We start from the raw sequence: 26070 nt of genomic DNA, 5'->3' as shown, positions 1-26070 counted from the left end.
ATCCCTACCCCTCTGTGTTGGATAAATACATTTGGGGGTACACTCATGTTCTTGTCTGTCTCTCTTCATGGGGGATGGGAGTCCGCTTCCTCCATCTTCTTTCTATGTTCCTGGCAGCACATGCAGCTGTCTGTCCACTTTGGGTGTCATGGAGTGGGTGTTAGGCACAGTGTTTGAAAGAAGGAGCCAGAGGTCCTGTTCTAGTGACGATGCTGATGGAGCCCTGTGGGTCTGACCCTGTTGGGGAGCTCGGCTAAGCAGTGTCTGCATGGGTGACCCGCCCCCCCAGGCTCCCCTTGCTGCTCACCTGGATAGTGTCTGGGCAGACGACCCCTCCCTGTGGCAGGCAGGGACAGAATGTATGTGAGTGTCCTTCCCAATGGAGAAGCCAGTCCACGTATACTTAACTCCCTCTCACTGACTCACGCCAGACTTCCAAATACTTTAGCATTATCTCAAGAAACTCAAATCCAAAGAGTCTGTGTGGGTCTGTGTTGTTTCTTTGAGACTTGGGAGTCGGTGGATGTAATGGCCCCGGATAGCCACACTGTTCTTTGTAGCGCTGACTCATTTCTCTTTTGTTTTTCCTCTGCAGGCTGTTTATTTGAGGATGGCCTCTGCAGACCGTCTGAGACCTGCGTGAACGGTAAGTGTGCAAGTCCCAGCCGACACGCAGCTGTGGGCGTGGGCTTGCCTCTAACCTGCTAACTGTGGATGGGGCATGGAGAATTCTGGGTGAAGTTCATTTATTTTGATGCTCGTGAAGAGAGTTGTGGAGCTGAAACTTCTCTGGGCGTGATTAAAAAGTTAACGGAAACCTAATGGAAGTGGACCACATTGTTTACATGCACGTATATGTGTCTGCATCTACATCTGCCTCTGCCCCAGGATTTATGGCCGCTCATGAGCCGCTTGACAACAGTAGGAGATGGAATCTGGTGCCCTGACTCAGGATGGACCTGCCACATCCCTCAGCCCAGTTTTGCTCCGTCAACAGGAAGCCGCTCACCCTTTAGACCACCTGCTTCTTTTCTCATTAGGGAGAGAGGAAATGTCTGGTGCTTTGTGTTTTCAGGTAGAGCTCTGAGCCCTGCCCGAGGCTGGGTCGGGAGGGGCGGGCACATGCGTTCCCAGCACATCTGCCTTACTCAGAAGGGCTGCCTCTTAGGAGAGACCTGTGTGCTGTGTGATGGCAGCAGATCTGGGAAGTGTGCCACTGGGTCGTGGCCTTCAAATGCTAAGGGAGGGGTTAGGGTGCAACACCTGCATGGGGGTTTCGCCTGGTACTGCTTCTCCTGAAGCCGTCTGGAGTCTGTGGGTGGGCCCGGGTCGGGGTGGGAGGACCAGTGTGAGGGGCGCGCCTGTTTCCCTACCACTCATGGTCTTTTCAGGTAGTTCAGGGGCGTGTTTGGGGTGAGGATTTTGTCCCTGCCTGGATGCTGCCACAGGTGCCTCTGACTGTCCCCATTCTCTGTGCTGATGGGGGTGCGGGGGTGTCTGCAGGTGGGGCCTGGCTCACAGAGGACCTGGACCCGGCAGACCTTCTATGAGTGAAAGGTGCCTTGTGCCTGACTGCCCCTGAACTCAGCTGGTCCTTGCCAGGCTGACCTGGGACACATTTGAGGGTCTGAAAGTGAAAAACCAGGTGCTTTGAGAGTCGCTCAGAGAGAACAGTGCTGTGGACCAGACCTGGAATTTCGGGGCTGGGAACAATCATACTTGTGTCCTGGTAGCTCTTGTGCCCTGGGTACAAATTGCTGACAGCCCTGGATGGTTCTGTTGTGTGCGTGCGCGCGCACGTGTGTGTTTTCAGGGATTGGGGAAAGTTCTGTGCAGACTGTGACGGTGGTGACCCGGGCCGGGGGAGAAGACGTTAGAACCTCCGTGATGGCAGGACCCAGAGCCTGAGTGCCTCCGACTCTTACACGTGGTCAGGCCTCTCCCTTGCCCTCCACTCCCAGCCTGCTTGTGACTATTCCGTGCAGCTTTATTTGGAAGCAGCTTTTAAAAAATAATCTTATTTTCAAAAATGTGTCACTTGCCTTCAGTGAAGTTTGATTATAAAGACAACAGCTATGTGCATGTTCAATTCAGTTGGGGATGTAAGTGGCAGCTGCACAATGAAAACAATAGTTTCGTTTGCTCTCCTTCGTCCTTGACAAGACCAGGCCTGGAATCATGACCGTCGTGGGGGTTTTCCTTCCCTGTCCTCAACTTGCCTTCCTCAGGGAGTCCTACTAACATCATGTAAGATAGTAGCTTTGAGTTCTTTGGAAAAAGAAAGCAATTTAAATGTAAATATACGTACACAGGCTTTGATTTATGGAGACAGACAATATTTGATGTTTTTTCTAGCACAGTTAAAGTCCACGAAACAAGATGTGGTTTATCTATACCATGGANCCACGAAACAGCAAAGCGGGCATTGTCTGATCTCACAAAATTGTGTGCTGTGAGTAGCTGATGGGGAGCCAGTGAGGAAAATGTACCACCTGGCTCCGCGGTTGCCACTTTGTTCACTCTACGGACAAGTGTGGCAGGGAGGCGTGGCCCAGCAGCCCTTTAAGGATACAGAGGGCAGGCCCTTGTGGGGAGTCTTCAATGTTCTATGGTCAGACATAATTTTCCTCTCTTTTCTTTCCCCTCCCTTTCCTTTTCTTAGGATAGAGATATATACGCCTATTATGTCCAACAGATCTTTAAAATCACAATTAAAATTAAAATTTTTTGCATGGGGTAATGTACTTTTTTATAAAGAAAGTCAAAAGACAAACATACTGATCAGCTCACACCTCTGAGGGTGGCTACCATAAAAAACAAAAACAGAAAGTAACAAGTGTTGGTGAGGATGTAGGGAAACGAGCCTCTAGAGTGTCATTGGTGGGAATGTAAAATAGCACAGCTGCCACAGAAAGGAGTATGGAGGTTCCTCAAAGAATTAAACACAGAAGTACCGTATGGTCTACAATCTCAAAAGAATACTTCCAAGAATGGAAAGCAGAGACTCAGATAGATATTTGCACACCCATGTTCATGGCAGCCTCATTCACAGCAGCCAGGAGGTAGAAACGACCCAAATGTCCATCAACAGATGGATGCATGAACAAAATGTGGTATAGACGTACCACACAGTATCATTCTGCCTGGAGGAGGGAGATCCTGACCCCCTGCAGCATGGACGAGCCTGGAGCACATGCTCAGGGAGACCAGCTAATCACACGGGGACAAACGCCCTGTGATCCCACTTCTGCGAGGTCCCTGGAGCCGTCAGGTCCACAGAGACAGAGCAGAGGGTGGGTGCTGGGGGAGGTCAGTGGAGTTAGTGTCTGATGGGAACAGAGTCTCAGTTTGGGAAGATGGAAAGTTCTAGAGGGTGGTGGTAATGGTTGCACGATAGTGTGAACATTCTCAGTGCTGCTGGACTGTGTGCTTAAAAATGGTTTCGATGTCACATTTTGTTATTACTGTCATGTTATTTAACATCACAATTAAAAACAAGATAACCAAACTGGGAGAACCATTTAGCAACATGTCAGTGGATCAGAGGGTTTTATTCATAATTATGAAGAGCTCTGACACCTTTTAAGAATGAATAGGAAAATGGGCAAAGATGTGACAGTAGATTGCAGAAGAGGAAGGAAAATGGTCCACTTATTATATGAAAATATGTTTACCCTCAGTACTACTTAGGGGGAATGTGAATATAAAGCTTACCCAGCAGATTGCCAAGCATTAAAATGATGATGCCGGTGAGGGCTTAGGGAGGTGGGCGCAGATGCACTTCGCAGGTAAGCATGTGAGTTGGGTAGTCTTTGGGATGTAATCTGGCAATGTCTATTAAATGAAAAATATACTGATGATTTGTTTGGGGATTTACATATATAAAAGCAAGGGTCTGCAGCAGTATTCATAGTGGCAAAAACTCTCCTATAAATCTACTGGTATGGGAATAGTTTCATAAATTATGGTGGGTCTATAATATGGAATGTTACATAGATACTTTATTTATTTAAAATAAATTTTATTTGGGGTGCCTGGGTGGCTTAGTCGGTTAAGCAACCGACTTTCGCTTAGGTCATGATCTCGCGGTTCGTGGGTTCGAGCCCCGCGTCGGGCTCTGTGCTGACTGCCAGCTCGGAGCCTGGAGCCTGTTTCAGACTCTGCCTCTCCCTCTCTCTCTGACCCTCCCCTGCTCACGCTGTCTCTCTCTCTCTCTCCTAGAAATAAAAATAAATAAATAAATAAATAAAATAAAACAAATTTTATTTTTTATGTTTATTATTATTGAGACAGAGAGAGATAGAGCATGAGTAGGGGAGGGGCAGAGAGAGTGGGAGACACAGAATTCGAAACAGGCTCCAGGCTCTGAGCTGTCAGCACAGAGCCCGACGCGGGACTCAAACCCATGAACTGTGAGATCATGACCTGAGCCAAGTTGGACGCTCAACTGACTGAGCCACGCAGGCGCCCCTACATAGATACTTGAAAAATGAGTTAAGTGTCTGTTTCCTGACTGGGAAAAATGTCCCTTGTGTGATAAGTAGAAAAAGAAAGTTATAGAGTAGTGGTTATAACATGGTCCTGTTTTCCGGGAAAGCCTATCTGTGTGCTCCCCCACTCCCACCTCCAGCAGGTGACTAGAAGGAAGAATGTGACAAGCACCACTTGTGTCTTTTGGGGGAACTAGGGACAATCTGGGGAGGGTATATATGGGGGGTTTAACTTGTGTTTCAGGATCCTTGTATTGCTTTATTTGTTAAAGCAATCTTTGAAACAAAAGCAATCTTGTGTTACTTTTGTAATAAAACTTATCAAGACGTTTCAGAGCCTGCTGAGCTGACTGAGAGAGGCAGACCTGGGTAAGGCCTGCCGAGTGAGGTGCTGGCCCTCAGCTCACACGGGGGTATCCCTGATGGGCACGAGACCCCTGTTCTGGCTTCACACGGGAGCTTCGAGGTGGGAATGTCAGGTGTCTCCGGGGAGTGGGCAGACCGACAGTGGTGTCTGGAGGTGCTCTGTGCGGTGGGTGGTACTGAGCAGGGACCTGGGCAAGGACCTGCGCATAGAATAGCCCCACAAGTCCAGGGGCTGACGCTTGGGGGGCCCTGCGGAGAGGGGGCAGCACCCCGTCCCTCCAGGATGGTGTTCTAGCTCCAGTGAACAGGCCTCAGTGGGCCCTGCTGTGTATGGAGTGGGGCTGAGGCCAAATCGGGGTGAGAGCCGGCCGGGGTCAGGTCCCAGGCCACACACCCCTGCTTCTTTCTTGTGTTGGTTCTCCCTGGGGTGCTGCTGCTGGTCCTCCGCGGGCCTGGGCTCTGAGCCCTGAGCATGTGAAGGAACCTCCCTCCCTCTGTTCTTCTCTTGCCTTCCCTCTTCTCTTCCCCTCCTTCTTTCTGTCTTTCCCCTTCCAAGGCTTTCCTGAGGTGTGAAGGGAGCAGACCAAATAAATATTTTTGTTGGAAGTGCTCAGAGCAGTTTTTATTTTCATTATCGTATTTAGTGGTCACGAGCTGGGTCTGTCAGTTGCAGGTCCTGATCTGTTGGGGTGCCCAGCATGCTGTGGGAAATTTGATAAACCGAGCTCTTTTATTTTACTGCTATGAAAAAAAATAGAACAAGAAGGAGTTTTAATTTGACAAATGGGGGATGATGAAAACGTACAGTGTGTTTGAAAAGAGATGAGGTTTTAGCAGTGAAACCTGTGCCATAGGAGTTGTGGCCGCCCAGAGAGCCTGGGAAAGCCTGTGGGGTCCGGACACCCTGGGGCCCTGTGGGAACCAGACAGCCTGGGCACCCCCGGCCAAGGACGTTTTCTGGCTCAGGAGACTTGGCTGCAGCTGGCTCTGTGGGGAGGTTGCTGCTTCGCTGGGAAGACAAGCTTGGTGCTTAGGCTCTCCCAGCTCTGAAAGCTCATTTCAGGGAGCTTAGTGGGGATTTCATGGAATGATTTTTAAAAATCAGCTTTATGATAACCCTTTTCACTACTTTTTTTGTTTTATGTTTTTAGTTTTTTTTTAATGTTTAGTTTGAGAGAGATAGAGTGAGTGGGGTGGGGGCAGAGAGAGAGAGAGAGAGAGAGAGAGAGAGAGAATCCCAAGCAAGTTCTGCACTGTCAGCACAGAGCCTGATGCGGGCCCTGCATTCAGGAACCGTGAGATCATGACCGGAGCCAAAGTTGGACACTTAACCGACTGAGACGCCCAGGTGCCCCTTCACTACTTGGTTTGGGAGGTGATGCTCCTGTGTTGACCATGCTATTTGCATGACGAGGCAGCACTGTGGGGTTACTGAACTATTGGCTCTTTGCTCCTCCTGACTGGGCTTCTAGACTCCAAGGAGGTAGACTTGATGGTAGTCTTGTCTGGATAAATCACAAGTTCATGGTGTTACAAATTCTGGATAAAGATGTTGAGGAACATGGTCTTTTAAAGATCATTTATCAGCAAGTATAGAGGCCACATCGGTGGGTTTGATCTTTACTGATGACATCATTCACTTGCTTTTCTTGAATGATTCTGGAAGCGTGCTTTTGTGAATTAACGTGCGAGGGTTGTGTGCCGGCCCTTGTGTTCAAGGCTGAGTCTCATGAAGACTCTCGGTGTTGCAGGAATGACAACTGGTGGCCATTCATGTTTCTTTTATCCGTTCACTTGGCAGGTGCTTGTCCACTGCGGACCGCCACTGAGCTCGCTGCGGCCAGGAAGGCAAACGAGGTGAACCAGGGCGCTTCAAGAACCTAGGATGGAACTTAGGGCTTGAACATTCTAAAGCTCTTCACTTTCGGGCAGCCCTGGCGTTGTCAGCGCCCAGGCTGCACTGGACCCACTGGGAGGCGGTTGTTGCCTTGACGAACTCCTGAAGCTCAGGCAGGAAGTTGCACTAATTTGTGGTGCTCAGATGGTGGGGCATTCGTAAGCTGTGCTGTGTTGTAAGTGTCCTGCGGTCTGTGAAGTCATTTCTTTCGGGAGTCATGGTTCTCCTGCAGTGTCTCAGTTCTTCATGATAATCTGCATGGAGAAGGGACTTGGGGAGGCTGGTGCGTCCCCACCACGGTAGAGCTTCTGCTGCGGGGAGGAGCGCCACCTTCCGTGGTCTGCTCTAGGCGGGGACAGGCTTCCGTGGTCCCCTCTAGGGAGTGAATAGTGAGCGCTGGAGGTACAGCCATTAAGCACATGGCTGTTTCTTTTGCCACGGCCTATAATGTCCCAGGAGCCTTGTCTTGCCGGGTCCCAGAGGGAAGGCCCCGTCCCCTGCAGCAGCCCTGCAGGAAAGCACCACGTGGGCACGGGGTCACTGGGCTGTCATCGCAGCGTGACTTAGCCTTAGCCAGCTGGCCAGAGAGCAGAGCAGGCAGAGCGGCCTTGCAGCCGTTTTACTGCCTCTTGCTGTTTTCCTTCCTTCTCCAAGCAGAGGCCGTGAACTTGCACTTCTTGCCCCCGTGTGCGCTCGTTGGCCGGCGGTCCCCAGCTCTGCCGGCATGGCTTCTGACGCCTCTCCTGAGGCTCACCCACACTTTGTGCCGCTCCTGGACGTGTGCCCTCCTCTTCCTCCTTTCAGGCTTGTTAGTCTCCCTCTCTCACTTCTCATCTCTTAAGGGGCGTGCGCTCACGTTAGAAGCCGTGAAAAATGGAAAGTAGGAAAATAGAAGGCACTACCCATGGTCCTCTCTGTTAGTGGTTTAGCAGAGTTGTCTTTGGCTTTCTCCTCTCCCCATTTTGTGCAGACGTCTTCATATTATACCTGCAGTTGTGTGTCCTGAGTTTTCGGTTAGTATTCAACTGCCTGCATTTTCTGATGCTCCTAAAACCATTTGCAAACTTCCTTTTTAATCTCTCCCTAATGTTCGAACTGTGAGTATAACATACCCTTAAAAAGCATTTCTTTTTTTAATATTTAAATTATGTTCACTATTGTTTAAATTAATATAAATATGATAATAGAAAAGAGCTTTGTGCTTGAAGTTTTCTTTAGTATTTTGTATTGTTTTCCTGTAAGATATTCTTACAAATCAGATTAGTGGACTATGGGCTGTGGGACTTTTGAGGCACGTGACTTGCTGGCAAACCAGTTTCTACAACGTGGTCTTAGTTTGTGGCCTTGTGGCACACGTGAAAGTGAACTCCTCGCTTCCCAGAGTAAGCATCGTCTTTAAAAAAACCTTTGTAATTCTGCTTTAATTTTTTCTTTACATATTTAAAGAGTAGTTGATTATCACACCTTTGGAATTTATTTTTAGGACAAAACATCTGTTTTTGGTTGTTTCCCGTTTAGGGTTATTGGCCACTGAAAAAAGAATCCACAAATCCACTGAAAAAAGGATTTAGAAATCTGTTTTCCTGATAATTAGGTTACTTATATGACTGCAGGTAAACTCTCTTTTCTATAACCTGTTCTAGATTGATGTAATCTCTTTCTCTTAAGATGTCACTTCCAGAACACTTAACAGTTTTTCCCTAAAGGTCAGAATNGAGACCCTTGTGCATAGCTCTCCTCTGCAGTGCCTCCTGTTTTCCTGGTTTCTGTTCCCACTGTGGCCCTCGTTTGCCTCATTCCCCTCTGCCTGGTTGGCCTGCCTTGCTCTCCTCACTACCCCTCTTGCTTACAACTCTGTCACCTCCTGGCCCGAGACCTTCAACTACCCCTCTTCCCACGGAATGAGGTTAGACCCCTGAGGCCAGTATGAGCGTTTGAAGTCACTTACCAGGTGGCTCCAACCTCAGGGTTACTTTCAGGTGACCTCCCTTTGTCTGGTTCGTTTCTCTGTTGTCTCATGCTGTCCCTTTCTCCTCCCCTCCCCTCGCTCATTTACCCCCCTCCCCATTCAGGTCTTGCCTTCTTTCCACTGTTCACCGAAAGCAGTTTTTCCTACTCATGGCACTCAATGCTTGAGTATATTTCAAGGTTTGTGTTTTATCTTTTTTATTTTAATTTTTAAATTTTTTTATGTTTATTTTTGAGAGAGAGAAAGAGAGAGACAGAGTGTGAGGGGGGAGGGGCAGACAGAGAGGGAGACACAGAATCCAAAGCAGGCTCCAGGCCCTGAGCTGTCAACACAGAGCCTGACGCGGGGCTCGAACCCAGGGGTCCAGGAGATCATGACTTGAGCCCAAGTCAGATGCTCAACTGACTGAGACACCAAAGCGCCCTGAGGTTTGTGTTTTAACTTCTCTTCTGGACTGAGGATTTTGGAGGAGTCTTCAAGGACTACCTTTCTTCGGCTAGGTATACTGTGCTCGTAGGAAGTGTTTGCTGATTTCCTCACAATCTGCCGTCTGACGTGGAGGTCGGCATCTTGGAGGTGAGTGGTAACAACTGAATGACTGATCCTTTCCTTATGTTCCCTGTGCCTTTCACTGAGTCAGCCAGCTCATTGTCTTCAGGAAAGTGACCTGGATTTGTGAGAACATTGCTGGTGGAATGGGGACCATTTATGGAATCAACGCACAGACCACTCTTTGCCTGTCTACCCTTCTTCTTGCCTCTGCCCCATTAGGTTCCCACCCTCGAAGTTCTCTTGTACGCTCACCTGTCCTGTTCCCTGTCGGCCTGGCCTCACTCATTCTCTGCCTTCCGGTACTTCCTCCATCTTGGCCAACGATTGGCACGTGGGAGGTCGAGTACCCTCACTCGTGCTCCCTGCCTGCTGGGGTAGCTGATCTTGGTCAGGGCTGGGGATGACCTGGCAGGACCTGGAACTGACTGTGTTTTTCTCAGAAGGGCACTTCTGTAACTTGCTTGGGGACCCTACCTACGTTTTGTGACCAGACTGTAACTGGGGTGAGCATGGATTCTGATAGTTGTAGTTTGGGGAGTTACAGGAAGGGAGAATGCCCAAGAAGTGGCGTGACAAGTGTGGGTCACGTGGGGGGGCAGGAGCAGTGTGTAAATAGCTAGAAGGGGCACTTCTCCCCACTGCAGGGTCAGCCTGTGGCTCCTGCGCCTGAGCTGGAGTCTGTTTGGAGTCCTGAGGAGGGGAGATGGGAGAGGAGGGGTAGGGCTGCCCATCCAGGCTCACGCTTTCTCCCTGAAGGGCTTTCGGGTGATGTGTGACCTGAAGGCGAGTCTTCATCCCAGATGGTTTCTGTGCTGCAGCTGTGGCCGTATCTGCCCCTGTTCTCTGTGGGTCGAGGTGCTACAAGTCTGTGACCTGTGAGGGACAGGGCCATGTGCTGAGACCTATTCTGTTGTCTCTTTCTGATACAGTGTCATGTTGCATGTGGACAGTAAGGGCCCTTTCTGTAGCTCATAGAACCAGCGCTATTAAATCTGTATAGATTTCAAGAAACGGGTAGAAGGGACACTTTGAGACTTTGAAGAACCTTGTGTGGGGAAAAAAAGATTTTGTTTCATTTTGCTTTAATAGAGAATTTGGCACATATAACAACTCAGACACGTATGTGTGTTGGTTTAAAGCTGAATAGCTGTTTGGAGAGTAGAAAATTAGAACCAAATGTTTTAGGAGTCACCATACACATATTATCCATAAAATGTAAAGCAAAATTCTCTCTCAAACTACATAGTGATGGTCTCCAGAACTTTCTAGTGCCCCAGTTTTCCAGAGACATGCTGCCAGATTAAAGCACTCCTGGAAACTTGACAAGGATGTCATGGTGTGAAGCTCATTTAAAAGTAAAACTTACTAGAAATAAAGGTGCATCTTCTATTTGTAATTTTCCAGCTGACACATATCGTTTCATGAATGTTACAGTGGTGACATCCAGAATCTCCGCTGTCAGAAGTCCTTCTGGTTGATGCAGAATTACCTCCTCCTCTCTTCTTAGGCGGCAGCATGTGCTCCCCAGTGCTGCACACCTCACCCTCCTCGTGAGCTCCTGAGATTGGGAATACCATGTATTCCGGGGCAAGGATGTCACTTGACACGCAGGGGTCAGCAGTCATGGTTGGCAGAATGAAAGAAGTTGTTAGAGATCAAGGAAGGAGCAGGTGGCAAAATTTGGACTAAGTCATAGTGTATAAGTTCTCACTGTTTATACTCTCATCTGTTAGATGGATTTTTAAAATAAAAAGTTTTATTTTTCCTGACTATAACCTATAAAATTTGGAAATAAAGATGAAAGGACACACAAAAATTACCCCAAAGATAATACCATAGCTCATTCTAATTCTTCCATTTGAGCACATTGTCTTTCTTGTTCTAAATTTTTTATACATAATGTTCAATATGCTCAAATAATGTACGTGAGTGTGAGAAAGTGCACACCAGTGAGGCCACCACATAGTGTGAGAAACAGAGCATTATTGTTACTCAAGCCCACTTTGGAATTATTTTGATGATAGAAGATGGCGCCACGTCTAATTGTGTAAAAAAGCCAAAGTGTTAATCATGAGACTTAAATACAGAGAACAAACTGAGGGTTGATGGGGGTGGGAATATGGGGGGGGGGGGAAAAGGGGTGGTGGGCCTTAAGGTGATGAGCACTGGGTGTTAAATGCAAGTGATGAATCACAGAAATCTACTCCCGAAGCCAAGACTACACTGTATGTTAGCTAACCTGAAAATACGTAGATTAAAAAAAAGGAATAGGATATGAAAAAAAAGAAAGAAAAGTGTTAGTCACTAGGGTCTTCCTCTGCTTTTCTTGTTCATCATGTGTTGCTACAAAAATAGATTCTACACATAGTGTATGGACATATTCTTATTAAAATTGGGCACTTTGGAAACAAAGAATCAAAGGCCAAGAACTTCCGCCTTGTCCCTTCACTGCCACCATCACGACACCCAGAGGCGCTGGGCTCACCTGTGGCTGTGTGCCCTGCCAGACCATTTGCCACACCCATAAGCATAGAATGTGCCAGGCGCTTCCTCATGAAAAAGATCTGGCAAGTAGCACACTTGCCCCCTTTGTATTGTGCTCGGTTAATTAACCGCCGAAACGATTTTTATTCTCCGGGCTGCTCTGTGGGCAGGATCATGCCCCCTCGTCCTCACAGAGGGGCGGGGAGCGCCCCACAAGCAAACCCACAGCCCAGAGATGCAGGATTGCTTCACCTGGCGTGACCAGGAGGCTGGTTGCCTTCTAAATTCCAATTAATCAAACATAAAAGGGAATGGGAATTAATTACTGAGTTAAACAGTGTGAAGCAAAGTTTAATTTGGCATATTAACAGGAAAATAAATGCAGTTTTGAGCCTTCACTTTAATGACTTGAGTTAAAACTGATTCAGCTCCATTTGTGCATACGTGCACACACTTGCAGACCTGCATGTACATACCTGTGCGTGCCCACATATACAACATCGCTGATGTGGTCCCAGTTTAGTCGTATTGGGTGTGACTTTATAACTAAAACAGTCAATGATGGGGAAACATATTTGTTTCATATTTGTTATGAAAACAACAACAACCACCCAGAATAATACAAATACCAGAGAGTGATGAGGGTCGAGTCAGAGCCAAGGCATGCTGTCTGGAACTTGTCCTCTTCCCTCACGTCAGGATGGTAGGGAAGTGGACTCATGGGTTCCATTTCTGCACTTTACGGTTTTGAGGACTCTCATCCCCAGACTTCCTCTCTGCCAGACTGCCTCGTGACCCTCACTTAGACTGTATTTTAGTTCTGACTGCTAGAGTCAATTAACAGTAACCAAGATAGGCCCCACTGAGTGCACCTTGGAATGTCACATTAATGTTAGAATGGCTCCCTGGCCCTGTTCCCAGGGGCACAGGGGTGGCCTGCTGCAGTTCTGTGCTGCACCCCCCATTGCCTGGCTGGGAAGCCCTCAGGATGCTGCCCATCCACGGGGTACAGTTTAAACGTCCTACCTGGTTGGCCTTTGCCTCGGTTGGCCTTTCTCTAGGGCCATTCTCTGACAGGGCACTTCCTCCAGCCAGACAGCTCATTTTCCCCAGAGCCCTGGCACCCTGCTTTCCTGACCTTTCTTAGATGTCATCCTGCCCGAAGGGCTCGCCTTTTTACCTCCACCTTGTGAAGGGCACCTTTCCCCATGTGGAAGTGGAATGCAAGAGGAATTGCCCCATTTCCCAGCTGGATTCCTGACTTTGAGGTCAGTGGACGTGCACATTTTTAAGACACTCTTGAAATAATGTTTTCCCTTTAGTCCCCAGTTTCTGGATTCACATACTAATTCATTGAATTAACTCCAAATTTCCAATTCTGAAGTTGGGATAGGGCAGTTAATTATCTAGTAGATATCTATCTAATAGGTATCTAATCGATGATCTAATCTATCTAGTAGATGAAACTCATTTGCTGGTTTCCATGACATATCCAAACCCAGAACCACGCGGCATGTTTCTCTGGGGGAGAGTTAACTAGAAATTATAGACAGTGTTTTCTGCAGGGTCCAGGATCCATTTTTCCATCATTGTACTGAAGATTTAATTAGCTTTTATGTTTTAACTTTTAAAAGTATATTTATTTTTGAGAGAGACAGAGACAATATGAGTGGTGGAGGAGCAGAGAGAGAGGAAGAGAGAGAATCCCAAGCAGGCTCCACGCTGCCATCACAGAGCCCAGTGCAGGGCTCAAACTCACAAAACTCTGAGATCCTGACCTGAGCCTAACTGACTGGGCCACCCAAACGCCCCTTAATCAGCTTTTGGATGAATGAGAAGATTCTACATATGGAGTCTCTCGGTGCCTGCGCCTCTTCTGTTTGGTTCAGAGTTTGCTGTGATGAATGGTCAGCTGTAAGTGGGTGACACTGCCGTGTTCTGTGCAGACGGCGACTCAGGGGCTATATCTGCCTCCCATATGTTCTTTGGCCTTTGTTTCTGGCCTGAGTCTTGGCTGATTTGTCTATGCTCTGATGTCATTTTGGTGTTACACATTCTAGATCTTGGCATCTAAGAACGCCGTCGGCATAGGAGGAAGGAGATGTTCTGTTGTACAGGGCACCCAGTGAGTGCTTCAGTGAGACAAACCAAGCAGCCTTGATTATATCAGAGCCAAGAAATGCTAATAGTTAGGGTTGTATTGGAATAGGTTTTGCTTCGCCAATTTTTTCTTTTTCTTTCAAGTGCTAAAAACAGTTTGTTTTCAGATACTTGCAGCCAACCTGATTTTAAAAATTGATATTTAAAGCAAAAGCTCGTCCTTTTCCACATTGTAACCATCAACTGTTAGATGGCTGGATGGCTGGGGCTATCTCTCGAAGCCAAGATGGCAATTTCATTAGCTCATTTGAAGCCAACATGAATATTGGAGTGTACGACCGTGTTCCTCTCAGATGCCCATGCCTGGGGAACGCACTTGGCAGTTTATGAAGCCATCACTGCACAATGCTGGGTGGCCTTTCCTCCTCTTCCTCCTCGCCCAGAGCCCGGTTGTCATGGTGATCAGAAAGCCGTCAGAATGTCGTGCTTTTTCCCGGTCCGCAGCAGTGCCTGCGGGAGCAGAGATGACGCGGGTGGCGCGGGCATGTGCGTCTGTATCTGACTGCGGGCCCTGCCTGCTCTCCTGGGGGCCAGCTCGGTTCCCGGGTGCCCTCCCAGGGTGGGCTCGTGCCTGCCTGCCATGGGCTTGGCCACACACAGGGAAGCAGCTTGTTCCGGGGAGAGTCAGTTCAAGCAATGGGCATTGGTTTGTGGCAGGAATGGTTTTAAGGTTTTAACATATTTTCGTGGCTGTTCCTTCTCGCTCACTAGGACTCTGAGTCAAAAATTGCTGCAATATTTAGAGAAATCTGCTAAACCCTGATTTAGCTTTGATTCATTTTGCTGGAAGCATTGGTGGACACAGGAAGTTAGTGTTGGGGCTTAGAAGCTATTGATATTTTCAGCCACAACCAAGAGCCTGGATGAATAATGTATATCAGTGGTTGTGCCACTTTGAAAAGCACAAAAACTATTATTAAGGCGAAACTTTATACTAGGGTCCTAAAGATTATATATATTTTTAAAAACTTACTTTTTTTTAGTGTGTGGGAGACTGTTAGGCTGACCTGCGGTGGTGAAGCCCGCTGTGTGTTGGTAAGTGTCCAACAGCCTGCTCTGAGGAGGGCGAGGAGGCCAGTTTGATGGCACTCCTGGTGGACTTGGGGAAACATGTGGACACTCATCTCCCGGGGCCCTGGCATGTCCCTTCAGAGGCATGGCCTGCCCTGGGGCACCGTCTCCTGCTGGAGCACTGCTCTGCGAGCACTTAGGGGCCCAGGTTCCAGGGAGGCGGGTCCATGTGTCGAGCATCAGTTAGCGGGTGGGTGACCAGCAGTCTCTGCCACACTCTGACTTCAGGTGGTTTTCACTGCAGCCGAGTTCATGAGATCAGGCTTGCTTGGGGGTTGTTTTGGAAACTGTCTTACTTTGTTACCAGGGCTTGAGCTTGTGAGATGTTCCTGCTGGATTAACACCCCACTTGTCTCTCTTGTAACTGAAATAGCATTAAATAATAATAGTTTGCATTGGGTTTTATACTTCGGAGTGTTTTCACATATGTTACCTCATTAGATTTTTGCAACATCTTTGTGCGATTTTTTTCTCCCTGGGGTATTTTTGTTCTCATTTAACAGATGGCAAACTTGGTCTCTTAGATGTTAAATGCAGTGGCGCAGGGACAGAATCCCATCTAGAACTCACAGCTGACCCAGCCCACTCTTCCTCTGACTGAACTCACCATTTGCCTCTCAAAACTGCATGGGATCATGGGGGCCCACCGTCAGGTGCCTTTGGATGTCATTCTAGGTCAGCTGTTAAACCCATGGTAACCGGCATGTGCCTCTTGTGAGCTCTCTATGAAGCTGGCAAGCAGGAGATGGTCAGTATGCGTTAGAGTCACTGGAGTGTGAATAACTGTGTCCCAGGCAACCTCTGCTGGAGACTTGGGCTGTCATGTAACTGAGTGTCCCTGTTTGCCTGAAAACGCATTTCACTGATAGGATGAATCGGGAGCCTCATGCATATACCCAAACCCCAGAGAAGTCCTGTGGTCAGGGTACCCCTCAATTTGGGGAGCTTCTTGGTTACTTTTACATTCAGGAAAAGAGAAAACAATTTGTAGAGGGCCTCCTCCCCACTTTATTCATTTGGCTTGAAATCCATGTTGTTAGTGAGGTTTCACGCTCATTCTCAGAATTGGAAGAAATTTCAGAGACTGGAAAGCGGTAAGGGTGCACGTGTGAGACCCCGTAGGGGTCACACCGATGGCAGGTCTAGGACCTTTTGGGAAGGAGCGAGGGGAGTGAGAGAGGGCCCAGTCCTGCAGAGACTTGTCACCCTCAAGGACAAGGCCTCTTTAAAAGTGGAGAAGAGCTGTTCGCTGGCTTCCCTCTGACTAAAGGGCCCTGTGAGGCGTGGCAGGAGGGTAGTTTAGTTTCCTGTTCTTTCCTCCATTTTGGGAAACAAACGCTCAGATCTTTGCTTAAAATAAGACTGATCCTCTGGAAGAAGAGGAGAGAACGAGGAGGGAAACTCGGTGATCCGAGGGGCTTTCGGCATTAGCGGCTTGTCTAGATAGGCCCCCAGCTCCCTGAAGTGGGCAGTCTGGTCTTGCAGAGGCCAGGTCAGCTCAAGGCCAAGTGTTGGGGTTTGGGCGGTGTGACATGGTGAAGAGATTGGAACTAGCACAAGATTGATGGATGTGTTCAGCTAGCGGTCACCCAAAGCCATGGTCCAGATGAGCGCTGGCCTTAGCAGAACTGTAGGGTTTTAAAGTCCTTTAGGGTTCACTCCACCAGAGATGAACAAAGGTAGGAGAGGTGATGCTCTGGTCGGCAGGTGGGTCCTGCGGCCCGTGGTGCTCCACTCTCACGAAGTCCCTGGGGTGGGGTGGTGCTCACTGGGGAAGGAGCTGACTCACCGCCCCACTGCGTACCCTCCCCACCCTTCTGTGCTGACGCCCCACCTCCCTGTGTAGCCCCCAGCCTTCTGTGCTCTCCCTCTAAGATGCATGTCAGCTCATTCCTTAAGTTCCCTGAGATGTGCCCTCAAGGTTGTGTGTGTTCCTGTAACACGGCAGGGGCGGTGGTGCAGTCAGTGAGGTCACTCTCCACCTCTGTGGTGGCGTCTTCCTGTACCTCCCATGGCTCCTGAAACTGTTGCGTGGAAGAACGGGCTGTGCTTAGGTCGTTCCCAGTGCTTGTCTGTTGTAAGGAAGGCTGCCATGAATACCCTCTTGTGGGCCTTTGGGGGACCCTGCTCGATTCCTCGTGAAGCGGAGGGTAGGGCTTGTCTCGGACACCCACCTGGAAACTTCCCTCGGTCAGGTTATTTGAGATTCTGGAAAGATGCAGAAATGTAAGAAATAAAAGTAACTACACAAAAAGCAGATTATCCTATAAGCCATTAGGAAAACACATAGCTGTCTTTTCAAGTGGTCTGATCCTATTGGTCAATCTTAATTTTCTGGCAAAACAGAGTAAATTTTCTTTGCTTTCCTAGTTGTTGAAATGAAACATTAAACCATATTTGACTATAACCTATGTCCAAATCGAATTCCTCCACTTTTACTTTATTATTTGCCAACAAGTCAGATCCCATTATGAGGGTAGGAAAAATCCCCATTCCTTATGTTTTCCTTTGGGTGGGTTTCTCTCTCACTTGCTGTATGGCATGGACAGGTGTTCTTTGGCTACTCTGATGACTTTGGTAGGATTTTGTTTTTCTTATTTGTTTCAAGGAACAGAAATTCACACCAGCGTTAGTAAGACCACTGTGGGTGTGCCCAGTGCCTGAGTTCTCAACTCCATCTGTTAATCTGATTGGCCCAGGCCAGACTTCCGACTTAACCCACTGAGTCACATGTCTCCTCCTGGCCCAACTGAGTCAAAGTTAGTGGGGGTGGGGGTGGTCTGGAGCTGCTTATGCTCACTGTTTCAGTGGGCCTGGTAGGCTCCTCTGTCAGAAATGAAGATGTATCAGCAGTTAGTATTTTGTTTCTTCATTCTCTGAAAAGAAACACAAGTGAAACAACTAGGCACAAACTGTATACATTTGTGTCTGTTTATTATGGATTAATGTTTTCATTTTCTTAATGTGAAAGCCTGATGCCATTGATTCCTCTGTTGTGTGCATATGCTTGTGTATGCACGTGTATGCATGCCTTTCTATACATCCCTTTGTATGCATACACACTGTGGTCATGATCTCTGTGACTGGAAGTCAGGACCCTTGGGGCCAGCCTGGGCCACCAGCCTTTTTCTTGACCTTCCCTATTCATCTTGCCTCTCCATTGAAGACGCTGGATTTCTCACTTGTAAAATGAGGAATTTGGCTAGATCATGGTTATCAGCTTTGGTTGTCCGTTAGAAATACCTGGAAAGTTTTAAATAATCCTGATGTTCAGGCATTGGCTGGCAGACTTGAATCAGACTCTCTGAAGAGTGGGGCCCAGGCATCAGCCTTCTCTCTTCCTTTCTTCTTTTTATAAGCTCCAAGAAGTGACTCTGATGTGCAGCCAGAGTTGAGAAACACTGGGCCACGTGATCTTTAAGAAATCTTCAGGCCCTAAAAATTCCATGATATCTTATCTAAAATGCCAGCTGTGCTTTGTGCAGCAAAGCCAAAGGTATGGAGGGGGAATTCAGTTTCCTCATTATTACTTCTATGGTTTGTTAGCAAGAGCATCATTAGCATAAGAGATATTTCTCTGTGGACACACAAATCAATGCAGATGACTAACTTGCCATTTAACAAATTGCAGATTACAATGCAACAGTGTCTTAGGTAAATAACTCTAGTCTAATTGAGTGATAGTATTCTGTTTTTCATTATTAAGGATATTAGCTCAAGACACAGGAAGACTATAAGAAAGCTACCAATTGTTACTAATGCCTGCACGGTGTTTTACAACTTATAGGGGATTTCATATGCTTTATTTCACTTGAGCACAAAATTCCAGTTGTATCTTAAACTGGCCACTTGTAAGCCTGTTATTTTGTCAGCTAGAAACAGGATAGGGGAGCAGGGGAAGCAGGAATGTGAATAGTTGACCGGAACATGACCCAACACAGCATAACAAGGCCAGATCTGGGACCTATACGGTTTTTGGCAGTGGAATCACCCAAGTTATGGGAGGCCAGTGACTTAAACATATGTCATATAGTGTGAGGAGATGAATTCTATATTTGCTTTATGGAGGTCCTTTTATCACTCACTACACAGATGTATCATGCAATGGGGCAACCACTGGGCAGCAAAGGAGAGGATCTGGGTTCAAGGCCTGAAAGTGTGTTCCCAGGCTGAGCAGCTCAGCACACGTGACCAGGGGGCTCTCTCTGCTCTAGGCTCAGGAGATCAGAGATCTTGTGCCCAACTCTAGCACATGCCTGGCATGTAATCAGCTCTTGATGAACATCTTCTGGAGGCTTTTGGACCCATATGTATAGGTTAGTATCTGGGGCAGAGAATGTAATGGACATGGTGATGAGCATGTGTCATGGAGTCAGTCAAACAAGATTGAGAGCCCAGTCTCCCAGGGACTCACAAGTACTGACTCTTTCTATGCCCAAGTTTGCTTGTGTGTAGAGTAAGTGTAATAATATTTTCTTTGTATGAAGATGAGATGAGGTATTACAAGTAAAATGTTGAGTACGTATGTGGGAAATATTGGACACTCAGTGAATGTTAGGTAAAACTGTTGTAACAAAAAATGCCTGCAGTGAGCATCAGTCTATTGGGGGATAAAGCAGCACACAAAGGACTTGTATGTGAGATCCAGGAAGGGAAGTTACATGAAAGAAGAACCAAGAAAAGACAAAAGAAGTAAGGAGGGGAAGGACAGAAGTGGCATCACTGAGAATCAAGACAAGCTCAGGGAAGAGGAGGAAATTATGAAGGCTGTAGAGATGCCACTGTGTCTCTTCATAGATCTTTTTTGAGGTGGGCACGCTTTGTGTCATCACATGATAGGCGAGGAGGCCCAGGGCTGTGTAGGAACTGCTCATGATCACACAACTAGTTAGTACTGGAATCAAACTTTGTACCCGGCTGTAATATGGGCTATTGTATAGCCTTTCTAAGTAGCTATGTTATTCTAAGCAAGTTACTTAACCTCTTGGAACTTCAACTTCCTTATGTCTAAGATGAGGATAATACTACTTATCTGAAGGTTAATGATAATGAGCATAAACAAGCTAGCGTAGAATCTGGCACCCAGGTGATAGCAGAGGTCAGGCACATCAGTGAGGTGCCGGCAGCTGCTGGAGGCGGTCTTGGAGAGTTTCAGGAAACTTCTTCAGGAGGGGCTCAGGAAGTTCTCACAGCGAGATGCCGGCGTCCGATGGAAAAGGCAGTGGGATGGACCGAGGCTACAGAGTGAACTCAACTATGTCTAAAAGCAAGTAATTATGCAGAGTAAACAGTTAAAGTAAATGCACCTATAATGATTTTTTTGTTCATGCTTCTCTGCATAAAACATTTTTCATTAAAAGTGAAACATTTTAAAATGTTTATTTATTTTGAGGGAGAGAGAGCGAGAGCGAGCATGACTGTCTGGGCTCGAATACCAAGTGTGCCACCCAGTGAGCCTCTCTGCGTCTCAGTCTCCTCACTGGAAGGTGAGGGGTTGTGGGAGCATGGGACGGGACGGTGAACTGGCAGGCACCGCTGGGGTTCCCACATTCACCCTCGGGATGAATGTGGATGTGGCATGTACCCAGGAGGGTTGTGAGAACCTTCGGGAGCTTTTGGAAATCCTAGCACTGAGGCCACACCCCTGTCAATTAAGCCAGAAGTTGGGGGCGAGGCCTGGGCCCCGCAGCTTTCCCTGGGGAGCCACTTCTGGCCTAGGAGTCGTTCTGGAGTGCTGCTGGGCCTCCGGAGAGGTTGGCTGTGCTGCTGGGCAGCGAATGGGCAGCGTGCAGGCTGGCGTGCCTGGGTGAGACTTGACTGAAAGGATGTGCACCAAGATTTGCTTCGTTCCGTGTGTAAAGAGGGCGTCACAGCTGAAGGAAAGTGCCTTCCCTCAGAGCCCACTCACCCTGCTTTCCAACCACTTCTTCAGACTCCTGGTTTCTGCAGCTGAAGAAAAGATGTGAAAGTCCATCCATGCAGACTTGGAGGAGAAAGAATATTTCCAGATGAAAGAAATGGAGTCCTACGCATGTGAGGTTTTGACCTTGCGGAGAGAATTCAGGATGTGGATAATACCCTGCAGAGGAGTAAAGACATGATTCTTTTCTGTTTTATCGTACTTTCCTGGGAGGCTGGATTTAACCTCTCAGAGAAGGAGGTTTTGGAGTGGATGTCCATCTTTGTGTGCTAACTGCAGTGCCGTGTATGGGACCCCACCCTCCCCTCCTATTTGTCTAGGCTGATGTGGGTGGGAGGGGCCACCCCAGCTTATCATGCCAGAACTGTGAAGGTAGCAGGGGTTTCTTTCCTTGGTGATTCCAGAGATGTTCTGCAAGAGTTAAGTGGGAAGCAGAATTAGGGAGAAAATGACAGAGCCTGGGCTTTTTGCAGTCAGCTAAGGAGAACTTTACCAAGTGAATATTCTGAGAAAGGATTCAGAAAACTCATCATCAACCAGTTACAGTTCATCTGGTTCATATGAAAACAATAAATATTATTGAGTCCCTCCAGTATATGAGATGTGTGCACCTCGTTTGTTTCCTGAGTCAAACAATTCAACTATAAGATGACATTAACTTTTTTTAGAGTTTAGTTGTTTATTTTGAGAGAGAGAGAGTGTGTCAGTGAGTGCAAGCAGGTGGAGGGGCAGAGAGAGAGAGAGACTGACAGAGAGACAGTGGCCCCAAGCAGGGCCACTCTGTCAGTGCAAAGTGCTGGGCTCAAACTCACGAATCGGGAGATCGTGACCTGAGCCAAAGTCTGACACTTAACCAACTGAGCCACCCAGGTGACCCTAAGATGACATTTTTAAAAGTTAGTTGAAGAAAATTTAACACTGACTGGATATTAGAAATTTACATACTAAGGAACAATTGTTAATTTTGTTGTGTGTCATAATGGCTTTGTAATTATATCTTTTAAAAGTCCTCATGTGGTAGAGATACATACAATTCTAGGTTTTCTTTAACTTACTCCAGGCCCTCCTAGAAGGGAGGTGGGGGGCAGTGGATACTGGATTGTATTGACCACTCTGCTTTTGTGGGTGCTTGAAAATGTCCACAGTAAAAACTTAAAGTTCGCTGTGCACACCACCAGACTAGTTGCCCTAGTTGTGGTGTAGTGTGTTTTGTTTTTCTAGAAAAGAATGGATCTCTACAAGGTGGCTGCTGGAGGTGGCAGTGAGGGGGACCTAGAAGGGAATGGAGATTAACCAGTCGTCTTCTGTGTTTTTCCCAAGAGGACTCTGAACATAGCATTTAATAAAGGAGCGGGGTCTGCATTCATTACACTCTGCAGATAGGGCTGGGTTAGGGTAACATGACAAAGTATCGGCAGTAGGTGTGTTGGGAAAGGTGTCCCCTGCCTCCCCCACGGGTGTGAGCGTGCACTGTGTGGGGAGGCCTGTGTACATTCATTTCACACAGTATCTGTGCTTTTTGGTTTTTAATACATTTATGGTACAGACTCTGTTCATGATTTCATTATGATCTGACATGTAGCCATACTTCTTTGGCTAAAGATAAAGGTAACAGAATTGTCATCTTTGGCATTTGATTTGCACATTTTCCCCTGTTCATTTGCTACCCACCAAATACTCCTTGGCTGAGCAATGGCGCACGTGTTGCTGAGGGTCAGTGAGGGTGCCAGGTTACCACAGGGCGGCCTCTGCGAGCCAGAGGATGCCAGCTGGTGTGTCTCGGGGGGGGGTGGGGGGAGCAGGAGGCTGGGGTGTGGCATTGTAGTCATTTGTGTGGGTAGCTTTCCCCAGGAGGTTCTGCACCCCCTGAGATGAGGGCAGGCCCGTGCTGGCCTGTCCTCTGCTCTCCACACCGCACCCTGCAAGCTGGGGGAAATGGGTCAGTATTTTGTGGCTGAAGAAAAGGAGATGCTTTAAAGACAACAATACGATGGGGTGGGCAGATTGTGCTGTTCCCACCCGCGTGGTTGCAGGGGCGCTGCAGTTGCGGAGATTTTGTGCATGGACCGTCTCACCGGAGCTGGCCGGTCCGGGCTGGGCTCTGGGTGGTGGGTGCCTGAGAGTGTGCTGAGCATGCTGGGAGGTGGTGTGGTACTCGAGGTGGCGCTTCCTCCTCACTGTCCCTTGGAACCAGCAAAGAGAGAAGGATGATGCAGCTTCAGGAGGGGCAGTGAGGACCGGAGGGGGTGTGGAGAGCATCCTGCGGGGTGGGAATCGGGGCCTCAGGACTTTTTCACTGTGAAGGTGGAGAGCCAGGGTCCTGAGTCTTGACACCAGGGAGTTCTAGTTAGTACTTTCATGCTGAGTCATTAGATCTTTAACCTTTAGGCTGGAGCGGGGGGTGGGGGGTGGAGGGGTGGTGTCTGCAAAGTGCTGCTCACTAGCTGTGTTTGTAAACACAGGTTTATTGTCACACCGCTGGTCACACTACAGTGCAGCTCTCTGGGCTCGAGGGCTCAGAGACTGCCCGGCCCACACAGCCCATAATGTTTATTCCTTGGTCCTTTGCAGAAAAAGTTTGCTGACTCCTGGGTTTATGTCGGCTATTTTCAGCCTTTGGTGGACTAAAGAATCTTTTTATTTGCTATCAAATTTAAATGAGTTGGAANTATTATTTATTTATTTAAAATTATAGTTTATTGTCAAGTTGGTTTCCATATAACACTCAGTGCTCATCCCAACAAGTGTATTTTTATTTTTGGGAGAAAGAAAGAGTGTGAGCAGGGAAGGAGCAGAGAGAGAGGTCTGAAACAGACTCCAGGCTCCAAGCTGCCAGCACGGAACCTGACATGGGGCTCGAACCCACTAACCATGCAATCATGACCTGAGCCAAAATCAAGAGTCAGACACTCAACCAACTGAGCCACGCAGGGGCCCCTCAGGTAGTCTCCATTTTGACTTCACAGTTGCCCCCAGTCATGCCACTTTCGATTAGTGTATTTGGGCCCCTTTCTTAGTTTTTGTTTCCTAAACTTCTGAGTGTTTTTTCCCAGATGTCTCTTTCCTCATCCCCTTTGGACCTCACTCATACCATCTGTTTATGAAGTCACACTCCTAGGGGATTTCTCCCCAGAATGCAGGCTCACCTTGGGCCCTCCGCCCACAACGGATGCTGGGTGGCTCCTGTTACAGCCTGTGAGAGAGCAGGAACCTGTGCTGTAGTGCAGGGGGCTGTCACCAGGACGAGGCTGCAAAGGGCAAGGACCCCAGCGTCCTTGACCTGCATGTGGAGCTGACCACAGTGCTTGGGTTGGGCCATGACGGAGTGGGATCTGCACAGCTAGCCGGGAAGTAGACTGGGAGGAATGGGCTGGCGAGCGGTGTGTGCGGAAGGCAAGTCTCCTGGGGAGGGAGGTCGTAACCCCCCATGCTCTGCACCAGGACCTTGCTGTGGGGTTGTTTGGGTTTCAGAGAGGAGCAGCAAGTGTCGTGGCCCCAGGACTCTGCCCCGTAGAACATTGCAGCCTTGTGTGCAGCAAGCTAAGTTCTTTCTGACCCCTCTGGCCATTGCAGATAGACAGGTACCGTGGGCATTCCTGGAGGAAGAGCCTTCTCTGGCTGGGTGCTGGGCAGGAGCAGGGCCTTTGACCTGGGGCTTAGGAGAGTGGTGCTTCCCAGCAGGGATGGAGAGCACGGGCATTGTCAGGGGTGGGCAGGAGCGATGGGTGCAGACAGGCTGCCAGTAATTCCAGAGAGATGGAGACAAGTCTGGAAGAGGGGATTGTATCCTGCTTGAGAATGTGGGAAATTCCAGTTTTAATTCCTTCGCTTCTTAGTGGCTTGTGAATGGAGCTTGTTGTCATCAGGTACAAGGGCAGGTTTAGACAGGTGGCCAGGCTGGAGTCAGACTGAGCTACTGTGGAGCGAGCGACCAAGCGGTAGAGTCTCCAGTGGTCCTGCGTCCTGGCCTTCGCGAGGGTGAGGGAGCACCTGACCCAGAGCCAGCCACTCGTGCCTTCCTTGTTCCGTAGCGGAGGAGTGGGTTTGCACGGCACACGGTAGGAATCGCTTTGGGTCTGGCACCTGACCATTTCTCATGCCCGTCTCCCACTGTCTGCTGGGAGTGCTTGGATTCCTAGATGTGGGCAAAGTACCCTTGACCCTTGGACCAGTCTGCCCCCCATTTCTCACTGAGCCTTGCTCCAGAATTTCATAGCTGCTTTTCTGGGGAAACAAAGCAACTGTCACCCCTTCATGCAGCCTACACAGGAACAGAGTGTTGCGGACTGCCCTCGTGCAGGGGGCCAACCTGTGTAGCGTCTGCCCTTGAGTGCTGCTAACAAGCAGTGACACCTTCACCTGCCCCATGCCTGGGCTTCGTGGGGGTGAAGCAGCACCCCTTCACAAGCCTGCATCAACATCCTGTGAAAAATAGTTGAACCAGTTCGTTCACCAGTCCATGTAGACTCCGAAGACATTACCTGGAAGCAGTGCACGTAATTCTCGGTTATCCACCTTGACGTGGAGGACCCACAAGTCAAAATGCAGCATTAGCTGAGGTTAAGTGTGTTCATAGAAGTGCTTTATCTCTTGTGAAAATTAAATTTATTTCCTGAACGTTGTCTTTGGCAGCGAGGATGGCCCGGGAGAAGGCTGGATACTTGAATAGAGATGGTCTGCAAACAAACACTGAAAATCCCCACAGATATTCCTATTTGCAGAAGGAGGTAAAAAAGTGTAAAACAGATGAATGATCATAAAAGTCATTCAAGAGTGATTTTTTTTTTTTACCTAATCCTGTTCTCAAATTATTATTGGTTTTTTTTAAGATCAAAGATCAAAAAGTCCAAACCATTGTTACTTGACCTCTTTTATCCTAGTATTTTTCCTACACTTAGGCATGTTTTATGCATTATAAACATATTATTATTAGAATTCTGTCTTGAAATTATATAATAAGTATTTTCCCATGTTATTTCATGTTATTTCTAAATATAACCTTTAACAGAATCATTTTGGGCCCTAAAATTAATGTGAAAATCACAATCCCCATTAGCTGCCTTGAAAATTTATTCATCCACCTATTCAACATTCTGTGAGGAGATGTTTGTTGAACAAGTGTCAGTGCCAGTCTCCTGAATAATAATAATGGGAAAACGCT

At 48.0% G+C, this 26070-nt stretch overlaps 1 protein-coding gene across 1 annotated transcript in view; it reads left to right on the top strand.

Annotated features, from left to right (window-relative positions):
- The first annotated feature begins 209 nt into the window (after positions 1-209).
- PTPRN2 (protein tyrosine phosphatase receptor type N2) overlaps positions 210-26070 on the top strand; it is a 639986-nt gene continuing 614125 nt past the window's right edge. The window contains exons 1-2 of the mRNA XM_077761727.1: positions 210-225; positions 596-646. Of these exons, the coding sequence (XP_077617853.1) occupies positions 210-225; positions 596-646 (67 nt within the window). The remainder of the gene's footprint in view (positions 226-595; positions 647-26070) is intronic.

Source organism: Crocuta crocuta, unplaced genomic scaffold, assembly GCF_008692635.1.
Source record: "Crocuta crocuta isolate KB4526 unplaced genomic scaffold, BGI_CrCroc_1.0 scaffold408, whole genome shotgun sequence".
Taxonomy (NCBI): domain Eukaryota; kingdom Metazoa; phylum Chordata; class Mammalia; order Carnivora; family Hyaenidae; genus Crocuta; species Crocuta crocuta.
The sequence above is the reverse complement of the archived record's forward strand: the minus strand, read 5'-3'. Positions and strand labels throughout refer to the sequence as shown.